Here is a 19,868-nt window from a genome sequence, read left to right on the forward strand (position 1 = left end):
TGGGCTGCAAAGCAATCCAACAAAGGCTGGGCAGTGAGTGCCACGAGCTGGTGGCTGGAGACACCACCCTCTACAGATGCCCTTGGGTGACCTTCACCATCCTGAAGCTCTGCAGTCTGGGTAAGGAAGGCGTGTGCAAGACCTGCAAAAGGGGGGCCCTTCGTCAGAATATACTTCCTGGTTTAAGAAAGAAAAATAGGAGACTAAAAGTGGATTTGAGATTATCTATAGTAGTGCTTTTTAATAAGTTTATCTCAAAAGGAAAGAAGGAAAAATTACTTAGAAAAAGAAGGAACACTTGCCCCAGGCCCCTGTCCCCAAGAGGCAGGCAGGGATGCCACAGTGTGCCATGTTGTTTAGCAAGAATTGTTCATTCACTGGCAATAAGGAAAGGAGTCTGCCTGGAAAGAATACTGTGTCCTGTAAGGTTGCATTCTTCACCAAATAGGTCAGAAATACATAAAGAGTTTGGCTGAGTGTTTTTGTTATCTGCAGAGTAAGTATCACAGATACAGTGGGACTTCCTTGGAACCTGTGCCCCAGAATCCCACTGTGATATCCAGCATTTGGACATCAAACTAAATGGACTAGTCAGATACAATTCTCAGGCCTATGAGCATTGTTCTAAAAGTACTCATTGTGAAGTGATCTGCTATGTGTACAATTGACAATTTATTTTATTAGGCCATGGCATGGGGTCAGGAGAGCCTCATGACAACCTACTGTGTGTGGTGCTAATTCTGAAAGATCTCCTTGAAGTAATGAAAACACTCAATAGGGCCAGGTTGGGGAAGACAAAATAAAATTGGCTTCCATTTACATCTAGCCCTCAGGGGAAATTAACTCAAATACATATTTGAAGTACCATCCCTTAAAAAGTAGTCCCTCCCATCATTATCAATCAGTCTTAATTCATCCACAGGAAAATTAATTGCTTAAAAGTCTATATTTCTCTCTGCTTTAGTTTTCAGTTTACAAGGGCAGGTAAAATAAAAGGATTTACTTATTTTGTTCTTTAAAAACTGAACTTGGATTTTAATCTATCAGTCCAAATACATTCAATAAGAGTAACCCTCTCTCTAGTCAACTTTCCGGATGTCGAAAAACAAAATCCCAATTGCACTGCCATCCACTTGAAGTAGCAAGTCACAGGAACATCATATCCTGTCATTAATAAAACGAAGTGGAGCCGGGAAGGAACAGGGAACCCTCCCTCCAGACGGGTGAGTGTGTTTGTTAGAAGAAAGCTTATTCCTGTGTTAAACTCAAAAGTGTGAAACAGCCAACATCTGCTATGTGGGCACATCAAGAAATGTCTTTGCCAAATATGAGACAGGCTCACTTTCCACTGTGGATTTTGAACTTTCAGGAAAAAACGATCAACGACAAATGAAATAAGACAGGGCAGTTCTTCTAAGTCTGCCTCTGGGAGGCTTTGCTGTGCTTCCTTTTCCTCCCCGTTTCCTTAGCTGGAAAACCAGAAATGAGTTCAGCCTGCACCCCAGGTGGGGAAGGGGGGGGACCTGTGTAAGTTGAAGTTTGTCACAGTAGGCAGAACAGTCGCTTTGCAGCCCAGGCCCATCTCAGGGAGTACTGCTTCACAGCTACACTGTAAAGTGTTAGAAATCCTCCCACCCAACCCCAGAATATATACACACATATATATATATATATATATATATATATATATATATATATATATGTATGTATATTAAAAAAATCCCCTGTCCATCTCTCAGTACACAAAAGGACCTCATCACACTGCAAAAATAGCAGTACCCACTTTGGTCAATTAAAACAAACAAACAAATAAACAACAAACAAAAAAGCATACATTATTCTTTTTAAATCTGTGTACTTACCTATAATAACCAATACAGCTAAAAGCACTACCTACATAGGCAAAACTTGGTATTGCATAATTCGTATAAATTTTGAAACCCCTCCCCCCAAATATTAATTGGAAGATGAAAAACATGAAAGGTTAATAGAAAAAACACCAAAATACTGAAAATATTGCTGGTCGATTACAATTTTTTAAGCGGCAACTATACACAGCCATGATATGCTTTATAAATGTGAGATAAAGGTGTAACTGTCTAAAAAATCCATGATGTCACACATTTTTTTTCTTCGTCTGGAGTACAAAATATTTTGTCATAAAAATGGTAAAGATTTAAAACGATAATAAATGCAGCAAAACAAGTGTAGTGATGTCACTTTTGTGGTTTTTTTTTTTTTTTTTGTCTTTTGTTTTTTTAGATTTCAAGGCAAGGCACGTAATGTGGACATTATATCTTCGTGCAAATTAGGATTACTGGAAAGAGTACTTTTAATTAAAATTTTAAGAGACATAGAGGCAACATGTGTCTGCCCATGCACACTATGAATCTGTCAATACGAGAAATGTGTTGAACAAGGCTAATGTCTGAGAGCACCATGCACGTTTCCAGCACCCTGATGGCACTTCTCTGAAGAGTGTGTTTTCCTACCCTATGCCCTGGCGTTCCCAGCCTGTACACTGGAAGCTTCACCCTTGTGACATGGATTTACCTGCCTCTTTGTCTCTACGATGCAGATTTTATAGAACCACTTGTACACCCTATGGGTTCTTGATGCAACCAGTAATTTTAAATAAATAATTCTACCTCCGAGGAGGCCGCAGCTAAGCCATCCTAAGTGCTGTGTTTTCATTCACTTCCTTTTTTCTGTTCAAGCACACGATTTGTCTTGATTTAATGCCTTTTTAAATGCCCTCAAAAACTGAGGGGAAAATAAATTCACTCAAAATTATTTTAAATTCTTTTTAATCCCCTCAATTTAGAGTCCAAGGGCTGAAGGACTTATAATCACGATTCCCCTTTAGATATAAATTTATAAATTGCACTTGCCTCTGTTAAGTGTTTCTTTTGTGGGGAAAATATTATATTAATTTTTACTGTTGCATGCAGAGGTAACACTTTACCCACATAGAGGCATTTCTTCCATAGAGCCTTTGAGTTCAAACCTTTTTTTTTTTTTTCCTATTTTTCATTTTTTTTTTCTTTTTTGAGATTTCAAACTGGGTTACACACTGGAAAAGGCTGGGTTAAGGGCCAAAATTTAATAAATCTGTATGGATAACTAAAGGCTACAGAGATTTTATATATATATATATTTTTTTAACTTTTAGAAATCAGAGTGCTTATAAAATGACTGGCTCATGGCTCTGTCCCCAGCACCTCTGACGCCGCCTTCTAGCCTTCGTTGGTGAGATAACCAGGAATTCTAGCCTTCGTTGGTGAGATAACCAGGAATAGTGACTCCATGCGTAAACAACAAGAATACTAACCAAGAAAACTAGCTTATCATGCAAATATTAAGGCATCTAGAAAGTCAGTTAAAATATATTGTCATAGAGACAGAACATCTATTTCCCAGCGGACTTCATGTAACAAAGGCTACGTTGCAGGGCTGCAGTCTAACATCAGTGAGAGATCATCGACCCTTTCGTGTCATCAGAGTTTCAACCTTAAGGGAATTAGTGATTGTAAGTGCTGCAATGCTGGTCTACTGTCTTCCTCCTTCCGTTTCTCTCCTCCTCCCTTCTGTCCAGTCGTCTTCTCTTCCTTTGCTTTGAGTGTGTTTTGTTTTTGTTTTTCTCCCTAATTTTCTTACACTGTGGGTGTGTCTCTTTTCCCTCAGTTGCTTGTCTCCGCCTGAAGGAAAGGTTCTCCAATTATGTTCAAACCATAATTTTGGACATTTGCCGGTAAGATGGGTGTCCTATTTGACACTTGGAAAGGAACCAAGCTAGCCCAGGTACCAGGACTGTGGAGAGGAGAAGGGGAGCAGGAAAGGAAGAAAAAAAAGAAAAACGTGATGTTAAAATCTCCAGTTACATTATAAGCATAGATTATAAACTCTAAATGTATCAAATTATAACTACCATATTTTAAGTTCTTAAATTAAAATTTTAATAAGATTTAAAAATGAACAGCATGCGTTAACTGTGCTAAGTTACACATATTGTACATAAATATGCTACATGCAATAACTTCTAAATTATATACATCATACAGATATATAATCTATATGATCTCTTGCTTTCATGAAAAGACCTAAGATGCAGAAAAACATGAAATAGGATACATTCACATCTGTTGAACTCTAGCTGATTAAGGACATTCTTTTTTAAATATCTGATATACTTCAATGTAATAAATGAAGTATGATTTTTATTGCTCAGATGAAGAAAAAGAAAAGCAGAAATTTCTAGTGATACCAGACTATTGTAGTTTGCTAGAATTAGCTTAAAGTTTTCCTGCGTCTCACCTGGCCTGTGGTCAGGACAAATCTCTCTCACCTGCCAGTCCTGCAGTTGCTAGGACTCCAATAAACACAGGCTAATATTATTTTTAAATTATGGCCATGGCAGACTTCTTGCTATCTAGTTCTTATATCTTAGATTAACCCATTTCTATAAATCCATACTTTGTCACATGGCTTGTGGCTTACCAATACTTTTACATCTTGCTTCTCATAGCGGTGGCTGGCAGCGTCTCCCCTGCTATGTCTTTCTCCTTCCTCTCTATCTGCTTGGATTTTTCACCTGCCTCTAAGCTGCCTTGCCATAGGCCAAATGGCTTTATTTATCGGCCAATCAGAGCAACATATTTTCACAGTACACAGAAAGACATTCCCCCATCAGCTGGATACATTAATTGTGTTTAATCTTTAATTCATAAAACATTCTGAGTAAGATGGGTTTATCTGCCTACTAGGTTACATAAGTTTAAAAATGTATATATATATATCCTTTTCTCTCATGAGAAAATAATACATTTTCAGGCAAGTCCAATATATTATGCAATTTGAAACACCTAGTTATCAAACATAACTGAAAACTTATAGACAATTAAATGGTGTCTATCCTGGACTACATGGAGCCCAATTTGTTGCATTCCATGCAGAAGCCCATTGTGGAGAGTGCAGTGCAGAGGGCTGCTGGGGTCTCTCGGGCGTTTCTGCTCTCCCCATACTGTCCCTTAGATAGAACCAAAGCTTTCCTTTCAATTCACTTTTCTTCACATTACTGGCAACAGAGACCTGAGCATTTCTGAACTTTACCGCCAGGAATGATAGCACACTTAAGACCTGAAAGAGAAGGGGGGTGACCTAAGACAGCAGTCCTGTCTTACCAATCAGCTGTGCGCCCATCAGCCTATGGCCTTGGGATTTATAAACAAGGTTGAAAACAACTTCTTCAGTTGCTTCTGGCATAATTTCTCATAAAAGTTTCATATGGAGAAAAGGAATGCCTGATTTACAGCACCACAAACATCCAACCCAGACATTTTGGGCTATACCTAATCTGCTGCATTATTTGTATTGATATTCAACTTAGAGGTAATGTCAGCCACAGAGTGGCTGCATGATTGTACCAGGGAAATATCACACAGACAATTGTGCTCCTGGTTGAGCAATGGTCTGGTGTGGCTTAATCTCCATGTTTCAAATTTTATTTAGTATTCTCTACTATTGGAATCATAGATGAGATGGATTCTATTATTGTAGTTAGAAATCTAGACATGCCTATCTGTTTGACTCTTAAAGGTATAAAAAATATCATGACAAGAGCACAAAGTAACAATTTTGGATTTAAAAACCCAGATACATAACATTTTTTACTCTGCAGATATCTGAATATAAAACATGGCTTATTTCTACCTGTCTAGGTATATATTGTCCAGCAATGCTTCAACAGAAAAGAAACCAGTGACCTTTTTCTCAAGGGTTTTATGACTAGATGACCAGATCAGCAGCAGCAAAACTTGACTTTTACTTTGCTAATCATTTAGTATACCGTCTAGCATAAGGCAGATACGTTACAAAATTTGGGACAAATAAATCAATGGCTTGAACTCATACTCAACTATTTTTAAAAAGAGTTAACCTTGATTATGTATATTTATAAACACATTGCCATCTGAGTATCTCTGATTTTAAAATTGAGATACTCCATACCAAGTTTATGCAGAAAAAAATAACACACCAACTTACATATCTTCCTTAGTTGATGAATTACCCTAACTCTAAAGACTGTATATTTTTACTGAAATCTTTTCTGAGAGACTTGACTGTTTTTTTACATATTTTCTCTCTTCCTACACACATCTTCAGAATTATTTCTGTACTTGTAGCATTGACTGGAACAATGTTACATAATGTGCCAAGAAACTTATTTCCACCTCAACTGTGCTTCACTGCACTCTGTACATAGTCCTATTACAGCATTTATTATATCATATCATAATCATCTGTTATCTGCAATTATCTTACTGACTGAAAGGTGAACGCCACAGGAAAAAAATGGCACAGTCTTATCTATACTTATAGAGTCTGGCCTTAGATGAGATTGTTTCTTAACAATGAGGCAAATTACAAAATAGACATCTATTATTTTTAACCTAAAAGTAAACAGCATGTGTCAAAAGCAAACCATTTAGCTCAATAGATAATCCCTGGCAATAAAATACAGCATCAACAGCAAGCCACCTTGTGAAATCAACAAGAATCCCCAAATAGATGAGCTCCACAGAGTCATCTAGAGATTGTATGCTTTGGAGAGAGTGTATTGAAAAAGAAGTGTGGCACCTAAAAAGACAAATCTACCAAGTACTTGGAGAAAAGTTAAGCATCCTGACCAAATGGCTGCTCATCACATACAGAGGATTCATGCTGAAGAATGTGTAACAAATTTAATTTAACTGTTTAGTTAATCCTTCTGAATCTCCTGACCTACATGATGGCCATACCAACACTGAAGAGTGGAGTATATTTGTCGATACTGTTTATGAATCTTTAGGGGAGAATCAATCTCAAATGGGAACACTATGCAGACTCCAGATCTTAGTTTTACAAGCCTCTTATCACCAATCCATGGGTTAAGTTCAGAGCTATAAGGAACATTCTTTAGAGCTTTCACAGCAATTCCCATAGTGGGGAAAACTGATAAAAGTAACTCAGTGCCTATATAACAATGTTAAATGCTAAACCAAACTATTTCACAAATTAAAAAAATACAACACCTAAATTCTCATAGTTCTTCACTGAAAATGCACAAGCACCATCACGCTGTGACTCCCAAATGAATGCCAATATCCACACCCGCACATTCATATAGGTAGATTGGGCATTCATAAAATATGTCTTGGTTTTCATTCATGGGGAAGTGAAAATTATATGAATTATTTTATGTTCAATTAAAAAAATCTATAGTTTGACTAGTAAGAGTTTCACTATATAACTGAAAGGATTTCCGAAATATTCAAAACCAATGCATAGTTTTAAGCTTGTATTTACTTTATTATCATTAGATTTTCCAATGTCAAATCACCTTTAGATAAACTAAAGATGAATCTGACTGACACCTGATGACATATATTTAGAAAACATTTGCTGCCCATACCCACTGGAAATAAAAGTAGTAAGAAAAGAAAACAAGTGTGAAAAATGATGGACAAAAGGTTCAAATCAAAAGATTTTGGCACCATCATAAAACAAAACACAGCTCATTCTGATGGCATGCATGATGAGATACCGTACACAGAACACACAAGAACTCAATCCAAATTTGAGAAACAAAATGTTGGATATCTTGGAGAATATATTCACTTTACTGTGACCATCTGTGTAAACTGACTCTCCCCAACAGGGAAGACATAAGCCTTTGACTTAGAAGATAGTCAGGGAGTGATGGCCTTGATTCCTTTTACACTGGAGTCTAGTCTTTATTGAAGAAACTCAACGAATCATTTAAGGCACTGTTTCAGAATTAGAAATGATCCAAAGTGAACAGAAGGTGCCATCTTTGGTGTTTTAGTTCTTGAAATGGCCACTATTATTCCCTCTCATGGGTAAAGGAGCTAAGACCAACCTCTCCCACATAGCTCTCAGATGTTAACAATTCTGTCTGCATCCCATGGCCATTTCACTATGATATATCGCCTTCCTACAAAGTGACATGGTGGTCCAACCTTGGCAAGAACTTTTACAACAAAATTTTCTTAAGGCAAATGTATTTGCTTTAGGAGTCAAAGAATTTGCCATATGCTACCCAAACTGTCAGAACCAAGTCAGTGTTGACAAAGGGACTGGTACACTGAGTGAGCAGAGGCTTTGTCAGAGACAAGAACCTCAAATTCTCAACATCTGTCTTTCAGGAAGCAACAATAGTCCCCAGGTAACAATATAGTGAAAGCTAAGAGGGAATATGGCTTGAAACAGTCAAGAAACTTGAGAAATACTCTATAATAGAGCCCAAAGATGTGGTAGACCATACCTTTAAAACTCACTCTATATGTATTTCTTAAATCTGGATAAACTGTGGTTGTTCCACTAAAGGGGTAAATAGATTTCTTCTCTTTCAATGAAAGAGGAAAAAAATTGCAGTGGGTGCCAAAGCAACATCTGTTGGTCATTTAAAAAAGTTATTCATCCTGTGACTGTGCCTTTAAGGCCAAAAGTGATTGGTTCTTTGGCTTTTTAGCACAATAACCAACTAGAACTACAGGATGATAAATAAACATGGATGAAGTCATTAAGTTAAAGCAGGATCCAAAGCAAAAAGCTTCACCTATTAGTCTTAGGGCACTAAAATAATGAGAGGTGTTTGAAGAATGCCTCAATACATGTATTACTAATTGATGCTCATTTCATTATGAATTAGACATTCCAACTGTTAGGTCATATAATGCCAGCTTTCTCATTATACTAATATTTTCTAGGGGAATCATAAGGTTGGCCATTTAATTTATATACTACATTTACTTCAAAGATTGTAGGTACTCTTTTAAGAACCTTAAGAAATACAAGTAAGAGAAAAGATTCAGGAGATATATACAAAGTCCAACCACACCAGTGGCCATATTGTTAACAGAGGATGGTAAAACACACAATAGCACGGGAAGCATGAGGGCCACGTAATAATTTAGAAAAATTTACCTCCAATTCCTTTGCACCAATTTCAGGTATCACTTGTTATTCTTTTGGCCAAACAATAATTTCATTGACAAATTATTAATGCTGGTTTTAGTGTTTCTTCCAAAACACATAGCAAAGTATTTTCTACTAAAATGAAAACATGTCTAAAAACATTAGGCTGTCTAGATATACCATACTGTATAGATAACAACATGTGGCATCTCAACTACCTCCTTGCTTCCATAAAATTCAAAGGCTACACATTGTCTTGTGAAAAACAATTCACTCACATCAGTGGAAGGAATAAATGAGCATGTTTCAAGTTGAGTCTATTAAAACATTAGAACAAAGAACAGGGCATCTAATCAATAGCACTTACATGGCATGAGTAATTTGCCAGACATTGGTCTACATGACTGACCTACTTTAATGTTTTTGATCCTAACAACAAACATGCATGCTTAGCTTATGGATGAAGAAACTGAAGCCTGAAGTCTTACCCAAACTGTTCACAGCTATTGGGCTGCAGAAGCCTGGATCTTAACCACAGTACTGTAGTCCTGAAATACCACATTCTTACACTTTACCTCAGCTCTCTGTGTGAAAAACATTTCAAATTGTTGTTCCTATATTTCTACTGCAGGTGAATTACATAAGATATTCAGTGGCTTACGGCCAACACTTAGAAGCACTAGAACTCCTGAACAAGAATAATAGTTCTTGAGTCCAACTTCCACATGAGTAACTGTAATTTATTGATCCAACGCTAGTTGCTTTTCAGCCCTGTTTTAAATGAGGACAGACTGAATGTGAAATACACTACATGCTTTATACAGGTCCTAGGTTTCTTTGATTTATTTTGCCCATTTTTAATGATCATTATCACCATCTGAATGATGCTATTTGCATGCAAGATGATTTCTAATGATTATCACTATTTGTAATAGTCTACATCAGAAAGCTCCCTGGCTAGCTCTTACCTGCTCTGCAAAGGACCCCTGTGGGCTCTCTGGGAAACACCAAATATCATAAACTGCAGGTGGCTCATGGAATGATCCTAACTGCAAGCAATAGCACTTCATAGTAATGAAAGAGAAATGTATTTATTTCTTAACTAAGTAGGTAAATAGCCTTCTTTATTGTTAATCCTTGGGGAGCCACACTTTTGAAAATAACATCGAACAGTAGGCTGTCAAACCTCACTGGTTTATATTCAATTGTTTCCAATGGCTTTGCTTCTGGCGTATGCTAGATTGAGGGTTCACTTTAGCATGCACAAGTGAGAGCATTTTCCAAGTTAAAAAATGGCACATGGCAGTGTAGTATTTAATCTAATAAAGAGAGCAAGCAATAGTGACTTTATATGGGAACACTGCAGCTGGAGGGTGAACAAGATCATTACCACACTTAGCTCTTTTAGTATAGACACTTCTACACATGACCCTAGAAGACCCTTCAACCAGGGAACCCATATATTTAAAAGTCACAAAAACTTATTTGCTTATATTTAAATGTAAGTAGGATTTAAAAGAAAATTCTTCCCCTTAATCAATCAAATTAAGCAAAATTTAAAAAGCAGCTTGATTTGACCTTGTTCATATTTTAGAGCTAAAAACCATATGATAGAGAAGTCTGAAGATGATTAATTATGAATTAACTAGAGGACACACGTGCATACCGATATCAACTTATGAAGCTGTGGGACGTGGAATCATAGACTAACTGTAGTCATTTGACCTCCTCCCACAGACCATGCCACGGGCAGCCCACATGTTGATTTCCAGCCTTTCTCTAGTCTGTATTCCTCTCCAGCCCTGGGCTCCTTTCAATGCTATTGTTCCAAGGGTTGCTGCTCCTCCTATTTGCATAAGTGATTCTTCAACTGCAGACATTTCCCTACAAAAATGGTACTCCGAAATAGTGCCTTTCACAGCAAGGATCACCAAAGGCATACTAAATGAAAGATAAATGTGAGCTTTGTACAGAAGCCAGGAGACTCTTCCACAAATGATTTTTATTTAAAAGCAAAACCTAGTATTATTTTTACAGATTTGCCTCTAAAGGAGAGGTCATGTTTATATCAGAATTCAGAAGAAAGATGATAAACAGTTAAGAATTAAACTTAGGATGTTAGGCCTTTCACTGTGTTCACATGTGCAGAGAACTCCTAAAACAAAGTGAATGAGGGAGAGAAAACTCACTTTCTGCATATGTGACATGTTTATTGATATTATTTACTGTGTTGAAATTCAATAGGCTTTTAGCTTTTCTACTACAACATTACATTTCCTATAAAACATATTCAGTTCTAGGCTCTATTATTTAACTGTGAGCCAAATCACAACACACCTAGTCCTAGCTCCAGGACCTCAACAGTAAAGGGATGGTGTGTGGGCCAATGCAGCTGACTTCCTCAACAGAGAATGTGTGTGTTTACACGGTGCTTTGCATAAACCATCTTCAAACAAGACTGGCGTTAAGCACCACACTTCCTTTAGCTGCAAAGGGTTAATCAGTAAGGTTTGCATTTGAGAATGTTCTGAATCCTGCTCCTCCCTCTCCGGCTCTGCTGCCAAAATCCATCTGACAGGAAACGGAAGATTAAGTTTGTCCTACCTAGGCGAACAAAGAGTGCTCTGAACAGGCCACTGCTTTACTGCAGAGCGGGAGGGAACTTCTCTAATCCTGATGGAATCTGCAGTGCTGTTCTGAAAATACCATGGAGAAAGTTGTTCTCTTTCCTCTAACATCTTGTCCCTGGATCATCTCGTTTTGGTCACACTGTCCATCCAGAAAGGTTGACGGAGAGCTCCAGACATAATCATGTGGAAAATGGACATTACTGATTCCTATGGCCCATTGTTCCTCCATCCTAAGTCCCTGAAGTTCAAGTTCAATCTGGAATTACATCATGTCTGGTTTCTCCTGGTTACCAGACGGCTTGAGACGTGACCACAGCTACAGAAAAAACAAACAGCCTTCTTCACGCTTCGGCGCCCCTATCGATTCAAACGTAAACTTTTTTTTCTTTCTCTCAAGTATGCCTCAAGTATGGAGCATGGTTAATTTAGAGATTAAGTTCCAAATTAGATTATCTAATGGCATCTTAATGGATTGCTGACCCATTTCCTGTGGGATGGCAGCGTGCAAGTCTGGCTGGAATACAATTAATTTCTTAGGAAGTGTTCTGAAGAGTTTGTCTAGATAAAAAGGAAACGTCCAGTGGGACAAATCTTTCTTTATACATGGAGAAAGGTAGGTGAAAAGCACAAGTCCTGAAACAGCTCTCAACAGCCAGATCAGAGACATTGTGTTTTTGTAAAAACCATTTCAGATCATTCTTAAAAAATGTTAACGGCTTGAGCTTTGCTTTCCTAACAGGTGCAAGTAATATTGATGAGAAAGGAAAGTCGCTGCTTTCAAGAGACTGAGAAATGCAAAGAACAGCAGCAGCTAGCTGTCCTGTGACCAAACACTGGTCACCTGCCGCTTTGCCTTCCAGAATTCTTTGTCTTGAACCTCAGATTCTCCCATGCATTTATCTTATCAGCATTTCTACTGTGAGTCCCAGAGTGGTGCTAGGGACCCAGAATGGTGTATAAAAATTTGAACAGTCCGAACCCACTCAAGAGCTAATAGCTGAAAAGGAGATTCAGGGATGGGAATCCAGCTCCCCTCCGGGAACTGCAGGAATAACCTAGCTGACAGACTGCAGCTCTGTTTTAAGATAAGAACCCCTGAGCAGGAAATGTTAGCCTGGGAGATGTGCAGGGATGGTCCAAGTATAATGCTGAAATAAAAGTTAATTTAATTCTACATAAGGACAGGAGTGCGCACATCCCTTTATCACACATGCCACAAATCTGTATACGTAAACATACATATGTGAACACATAGTTTGCAACCTATTAAAAATTATTCTTAAGCTTTTATATTTTAGTCTTTTGACAGAGAGAATACATTTCATAAAGAAGACAGTATGTATATGGGAGGGAAATTGGTAAGCAGTTTTCCACAGTAACTATGGAACCTGAAATGCTCACTAATACCCGATCATTTTACCCTTTCTCCTGACCAGCCAGATCCAAATAACCTTTACTGGCTGCTAAACTTCTCTTGGGAAATCAAGAAACTCTCTGGAATTGCAGTAATAAACGACAATTTCTTACAAAAACATGTGTAAAGTAATGACAGGATGAAGTATTCAACTCATAGAAAGGAACCGGGAACACATGTACCATGGCAAATCGCTGATAAACGTCTCTGGTGCCATTCAATTATGGCATAAGCAGAAACCAAAAAAAAAAAAAAAAAAAAAAAAAAAAAAAAAAACCCTTCAATTATTTCAGTAAAATCTTCATTTATTCATTATTTCAGGGGCTGAGCAAATGGTTTGTGTAAACATATCCTTCAGTAACACGCGCATGTTTATTTTAGCCATCTGAAGGCTTCTTCTATGTTTATATAAGCCATCAGACACATACAACCACTCACTTGTGGCTTTGCGTTTTCTTAGAGGGGTGAAGGGGGAGAGGGAGAATGAAATAATAAATCCAGTTCCTCTTTTGCATAAAGCACCCGTCCAGTGTTTTAAAATAACTTATGTTTACATTATTCTTAGATTGTCCTTCAGCTCTTTTTTATTCAATTATGCTGTTCTTTCATATTGGAAAGTACAGCAAAAGTCTGCCTAGGGTCTCACGAAAGCAAGCTATCAGCAAGAACTGCTGGATGTGTTTATACCCATATGACTCCCGAGTGCAAAAACCATAGAACTTGTGCATGGCGGAGGGCAAAGAAGAAATACAGCAGTACCTAGCTAGAGCAATCCATCACCTAACATCTTCCCAGAAGGCAAATCTACCTGGACTGAAGTGGAAGCAGGCCTTCAGTATCTTATTCTGTATCAACTCCAGTAACTAACCATTTACTTAGGCAGGAAATTTCATTTTCTCCAGATGTGAGTAAGCCCGTCGCTTGTGAGTTTACACATGTGCAACACACATACACACACACACACACACACACACACACACACACACACACACACACCTACCTCACAAAACACTAAGGTCAAAGCAAGAAAACACCTTCAGGATTGTAACCTGGAAGGTCTGTGAAAACCCCGCCGAACAGTCAGCTTTGGCACCTGAGTAAGTTTCTGAGCTGGGGTGGGATGTGGCAAGCTGATCTCCAGCGTGAGTAGGAGGCACATAGCTCCCTGCCATTTTCAGCCCCCCAAACAAGCTGTATTTGACATGGAAGCACCTCAAAAGGGCAACTGTTCCAAGCAGGAATGAAAGCAGGTGAGGACAACCCAGGTGTCAACAAACACAATCCCAACCAAAGAAAGCAGTTCTAAAAGCTTGTTTTCCTACAGTCTATCTAGAGTCTCCATGGATTGTCTCTAGGTACAAACATATTTGTGCATACACATCTGTGCGTGTGTGTATAACAAAAATCTACTGATTAGGAAGTTCTGACAGCCAGAGTCACATTTAGAAACATAAATATCTTCCATCTAATCTGTTGTCCTTGTGAACACAGGCCATTCTGCTGATGGGCAAAGCATGGAATATAGGATTGTTACTTAATAAACTAATGCAAACATTGTGTTATCAAATCTATTTAAATTAACTTTAAATAGCTTACTAATTCAGACTCTTAAGACACTTTCATTCAATTTAATTAAGTACCATTAATCTTGGAGACTATTTAAATAAGATACTTCCACTGAGTTTATCTTCTATTTTTAAGTATGTATCATATAGTTTTTTTTTTTTTTTCTACCAATATAAACTTCTTGAGGAAGAACATCCCAATAGATTTTTTTTTTTTAGAGATGATTATTCCTACCAATATCTCAACATGGGGAAAGTCATATTGTAATCACTTAACTGTTAAATTAATTAAATGTCATGGAATTTTAAAAACTGAATGCAGGGTTGGAGATGGCTGATTAGTTAAGAGTACTTGTTGTTCTTGTTGAGGACTGAGGTTCAGTTTCCAGCACCAACCTGGTGGCTCCCAACCACCCTTAACTCCAGCTGCAGAGAATCAAATGCCTTCTTCTATTCTCCGCAGGCACCAAGTATGCACGTGGTGCACATACACATGCAGGCAAAACACTCACATATAAAATGAGTAAATCTAATTTTTTTGTTTGTTTTGTTTTTCAAGACAGGGTTTCCTTGTGTAGGCCTGGCTGCCCTGGAACTAGCTCTGTATATCAGGCTGGCCTTGAACTCATAGAGATCCACCTGCCTCTGCCTCATGATTGCTGGGATTGAAGGTATATGTCACCATTGCCTGGCTGAATAAATCTAAATTTTTAATTCAAAAAAGCAAAATCTAGATAGCCTTTTTAGTTTTTCTCTAAGAAAATGGAGATGTTTGACTCTTGCAGCCCACAGCAGGGCCCATCACCCACTACGGAATCAAACATCCCTTTTATAAGTGACATCTCAACCCCTGGCTTCACACAGACACTGCAAAGGGAACGCTGACCACCAGAGCAAGGGGAAAAACTGGGTTGGCTTGATTTTCAGGAAACTCCAGGGATTACATTATTCTCTGTTGTTCATCTTTATGTTTAATATATATTTTACCATAAATTATTTACTACACACAAACTGCTTTGAAAAGATAACAACTACCTTGTAAGTATTTTTTCAAAACCAGAACATAAGATAATATCAAAACTATTTTCAAATAATATTCTTAGCCAACCTAATAAAGTTAATTACATCAGTCTGCAAACAGAAATTAAAACTAAAAATTAAACAAAATGTCTTCTTTTACTACAGAATCGAATAATCTTCCCACTCTAAAATTTATTGGCTCTGTGAGTAACAGCTGAACCAATTGACCTGAAACTTCTAGTCTTTTCCCACTGAAAGAGGAAGAAATGATATTAAAAAGGCTTAGAGTTAGCAGGAAAGAGTTGAAATGAGAAAATGCATATAATGTAGAAAAACCAATATTTTATCCTCAGGTAGTAGAAAAATCTTGCCTAAACCGATGATTTCATTTTCAGGCCCTTAAATCTAAATGTCACATTACACTCCTCCCACTCCCACCAAAAATGTTATAAATTGTCCCAAACATTTGACAGTATTGAGAAATTCCAATGATCAGTTAACATATGCCACAGTCCCGGATTAATCTGATGTTGCATCTAGATAGGAATTAAGGGGAGAGATGGGGAGGGGGACAGGAATGGTATATAGCCAAACAACTAGACTTTTAACATATTTTCTGTACAACTAATTAAAAACAAACACTTTAGGTCATGTAATTTTTAGGTGTAAGTGTAGGGTTGGAAATAATTAAAATGTTACCTTTGCCAAGTAATTCCCAATGTATCCTCACTGGTACTGGGGTATAAATGCCTGCCGTTTTGATTCATGGTCCAGTCACAAATCCTCAGCTGTCAATTGAAACCTAGCAGTCAGATATGGATCGAGCAGTACTACAGTTTTTAGTATTTAAATGAACACATGCAAACTAGTACTGAACATGGCAATACCCTTACTTTCCCAAGAGGCAACTTAAAGAAAACAAACAGACAAAATTAAAAACAAAACAAACAAAAAACCAAAAAGAAAAAAAAATCTTACTCTATAAAGCAAATTTCGAGACTTTTCCTTAGAAAAAAAGTTATTGCAATATGCTTCTCTATTAATTAAAGCATACAGAGAAACAAGTGCTTAGAACATAACAATTAGCCAGTATTAGAGTATAAATTGAGCTGAAATAAAAGAAAACGTTAATAATGTTCAATAGAGATTATTTTAGAAAGGAAATAAAAATGCGTTTTTTTTTCTATGCGACATACCAAATCATCTATACAGAGTAGAATAATCAATATTGGTAAAGCATGCAGTTTGCAAAACAGAAGACATGCAGTTTAGAGGAGAAAGGCCCCGCCCTGCATTGACCCTAACAGGTAGAGAAGCTGGAAGGCTTCCTCTCCTTATGGTACAAATTACACTTTACCTAAAGTGGCATTGTTCAGAAAGAGTCAAAAATGAGCTTGAGTTTTATGTAAAATTCAGAGGCGTGGCACTGTAAATGCTTCCCTGCATGTAAAGAAGGTGGAGAATGCTCTGAACAGGGCCTAAGACAAATTCTCCCCAGATTGGAGCATCGGCTCTTCGGGACACTTCCCAGGAATCCTATCCAGCCCTGTTTGGTTAACAGCTGCCCTACAGTGCTAGCAGATTTATTGAAAAGATATATTGCTTATTTTTATGCTTAAGAAAGTAAACTTATCTGGCATTGAGGGAGACAGAGGGGACACACACTAGAAAATCATGGATTTTAACCTTTAGAGAGCCGAGCTGTAAATTCACTGCATCACGCATTGAAAAGACATTGCCTTGCTGAACACACTAACCTGGATTGCCTCTCCTACGAGAGTTTCTAGATGGTGACTAGAGCCAAAAAGCCTTTAAACTTGGGACAAATTACTTTAACTATGTCCCCCAAACACAGTGCTTTAAAAAGTGGGCTGTTCCCCCTCAGACTCTGGTTTCTTCACAGCCTAAAAGCGATCATGAGGTTTCAGAATGATAGCTTTTATCTAAAGTTTTGAAGGTGCATTTAAATTACTTCAATATTTAAAGTAAAACTAGTTTTCTAAAGAATTGGGAAAAGTCCCCTAGGGTAGACAGAGAAAGAGAACGATATAGAGACGGCTGGGTGGGTGGAGTCCGTTCAGCTGGATGCTGTAGAGAAGTCATAAATCAGAAAGTAAACAGAAAGGAAAGTGGGTCTTCTGAAAACAGGCCATAATATTCATACAAAGAAGAAAACTATATACCTATTCATTTTTAAACAGATGACATATTCCTGCTATTTCAAAGAAGAAAATGTGTTTAGTCTATAGTGTATGAGAAGCAACATTGTGAGATTTGTTTTTGAAGGGACACATTGGGAGGGGTGGATACACAGGATTTCACTATGTAACTCAGACTGGCCTTGGACTTATTGTCCTCAGCCTCCAGGAGACTGGGATACAGGACTATTCAGTAGTGCAGGATTTGGGTTGTTCTCTCTCTCTCTCTCTCTCTCTCTCTCTCTCTCTCTCTCTCTCTCTCTCTCGTGTGTGTGTGTGTGTGTGTGTGTGTGTGTGTGTGTATGTGCACATGTGTGTGCATGTGTGAGTTCTCTGAGAGGGCCTTCTAAACAGAAACTCAATGTGCTAGGCTACACTGTTTATCATCCAAAGTAAGTGGGGGCACATTTCAAACTATGAGTCTTGAAAGAAAGGGGCTTGACCATATGTGGTTACTTCAGGAGCCACCCACTGATCCACTTTCACCAGTGAATGCCAGTTTTGAGTCAGGTTAGCATTTTAGGAAGTGAAATGAATGTCCCGGCATACCACAACCAACTCTAAGCTACAGATACAGCCTTTCTGCACAAAACCATATGACCCCGAGTACCACTCATGGACTGTCTCAGACAAAGCTGAGACACTACTGTCTTCCTGGGTGGATGTTATGTAAATATGGCAAGTTACATGTCAGTGGCTTTTTTCCCTTTAATAATCCTTAAAAATTTCAAGTGGGCAATCTTTGGCTTTATCCTGAACATTAAAATCAACATAATTTTAAAATTTTTTTCCTACATATACTTTCAAAGAGCTTAAACCAAACTAGCTATTTACTTCCACTTATATAAGCATTTGTATATTTTATCTAAAACAGAAAAAATGCTTAAATATATACAAAATAATCAAAGATTGTATTTAACAAAGTTTAATGCCAAAGTTGGTAAGACACTAAGTACAATTGAATTAATTTTCATTCATTAATGAAAATGTATAAAATGTTATTTCAATTTTATTTGTCCACATTATGTACCAGCACTGCCTGACACTTTCAAAGCATCTAAGGAGACAAGTATCTGTGCTGGCTTCTCTATTATCACTCACTTGAACCAAGTTACTTCAGCAAGAGCATTTCTCTTGCTTTTTAGTATTATTTTTTTTCTTAACTACCTTTGGACTAATAAACTATCTAATAAAGTGAAAATTTAAAGAGTGTAGATAAGGGAAACCAATAAATAACTAAAATAAAAATCAGCTATTATTCACCAAAGATTTCCCTAGCAGGAATGTCTAAGAAAACCAGTTCTTAAGCATCTTACTTAACCAAGACATTCTTGGACCAAGCAAATTCAGGACAGCTTTTTTCATACTGGCAGACTCAAACTAAGTATGTTCAAGCTTCTTTAGAAGAACATATGAGACAATTTATTATTATAATTCAAGATGTTAAACACAATCTCATTTTCTATTAAAATAGATTTTTTAATAATAAGTAATAAGCATTTTTAAATTTGGGGTACTGACAGTCTAGCCATTGTTCTGAAAAAAGGTCAGAGATAAAAAAAATTTAACTGTCAGACAGGCAGTGGTGGGGTATGCCTTTAATCCCAGCACTTGGGAGGCAGAAGCAGCTGGATCTCTATAAGTTCAAGGCCAGCCTGGTCTACAGAATGAGTTCCAGGACAGGCACCAAAACTACACAGAGAAACCCTATCTCAAAAAAACAAAACAAAACAAAAAAACAAAAACAAAACCAAGAAACAAACAAACAAACAAACAAACAAATTCAACTGTCAGTTACTTCTAGTCAAATTTTAAAGCTGGATTTTCACTGGTGCATAAATAGGTCTTTCATCTCTCTTATATTTTCCAAGTATCTTACTTTACAAAATAAGAGGTGGCCTCTCGTCCCATAGCAGTCAAGCTTAAAAGACCACAAGTAAATGAGTTTAGAAACCCAGTCTGTTAGTGCCATGTGATTGTGTAGAAGAAGGGCTGGCTCCTAGTTTTCTTATATCCTGAATGTCAGACTTAACCATATGCATATCTGTACAAAATACAGTCACAT

The 19,868-nt window shown here is 37.5% G+C and overlaps 1 protein-coding gene across 5 annotated transcripts in view; it reads right to left on the reverse strand.

The window, feature by feature from the left end:
* Positions 1–2,227: 2,227 nt before the first annotated feature.
* The window catches only part of Nfib (nuclear factor I B), a 216,241-nt gene continuing 198,600 nt past the window's right edge, over positions 2,228–19,868 (reverse strand). For 3 of the 5 annotated variants that reach the window (XM_036179267.1, XM_036179266.1, XM_036179270.1), the window contains 2 exons: positions 16,305–16,393; positions 2,228–3,810 (listed from right to left, as the gene is read on the reverse strand). In XM_036179267.1, the coding sequence (XP_036035160.1) occupies positions 3,681–3,810; positions 16,305–16,393 (219 nt within the window). In that variant the 3' untranslated portion in view covers positions 2,228–3,680. The remainder of the gene's footprint in view (positions 3,811–16,304; positions 16,394–19,868) is intronic. The other 2 variants (XM_036179269.1, XM_036179271.1) reach the window with 1 other exon arrangement.

The sequence above is a fragment of the Onychomys torridus genome, chromosome 2 (genome assembly GCF_903995425.1).
Source record: "Onychomys torridus chromosome 2, mOncTor1.1, whole genome shotgun sequence".
NCBI classification, from domain to species: domain Eukaryota; kingdom Metazoa; phylum Chordata; class Mammalia; order Rodentia; family Cricetidae; genus Onychomys; species Onychomys torridus.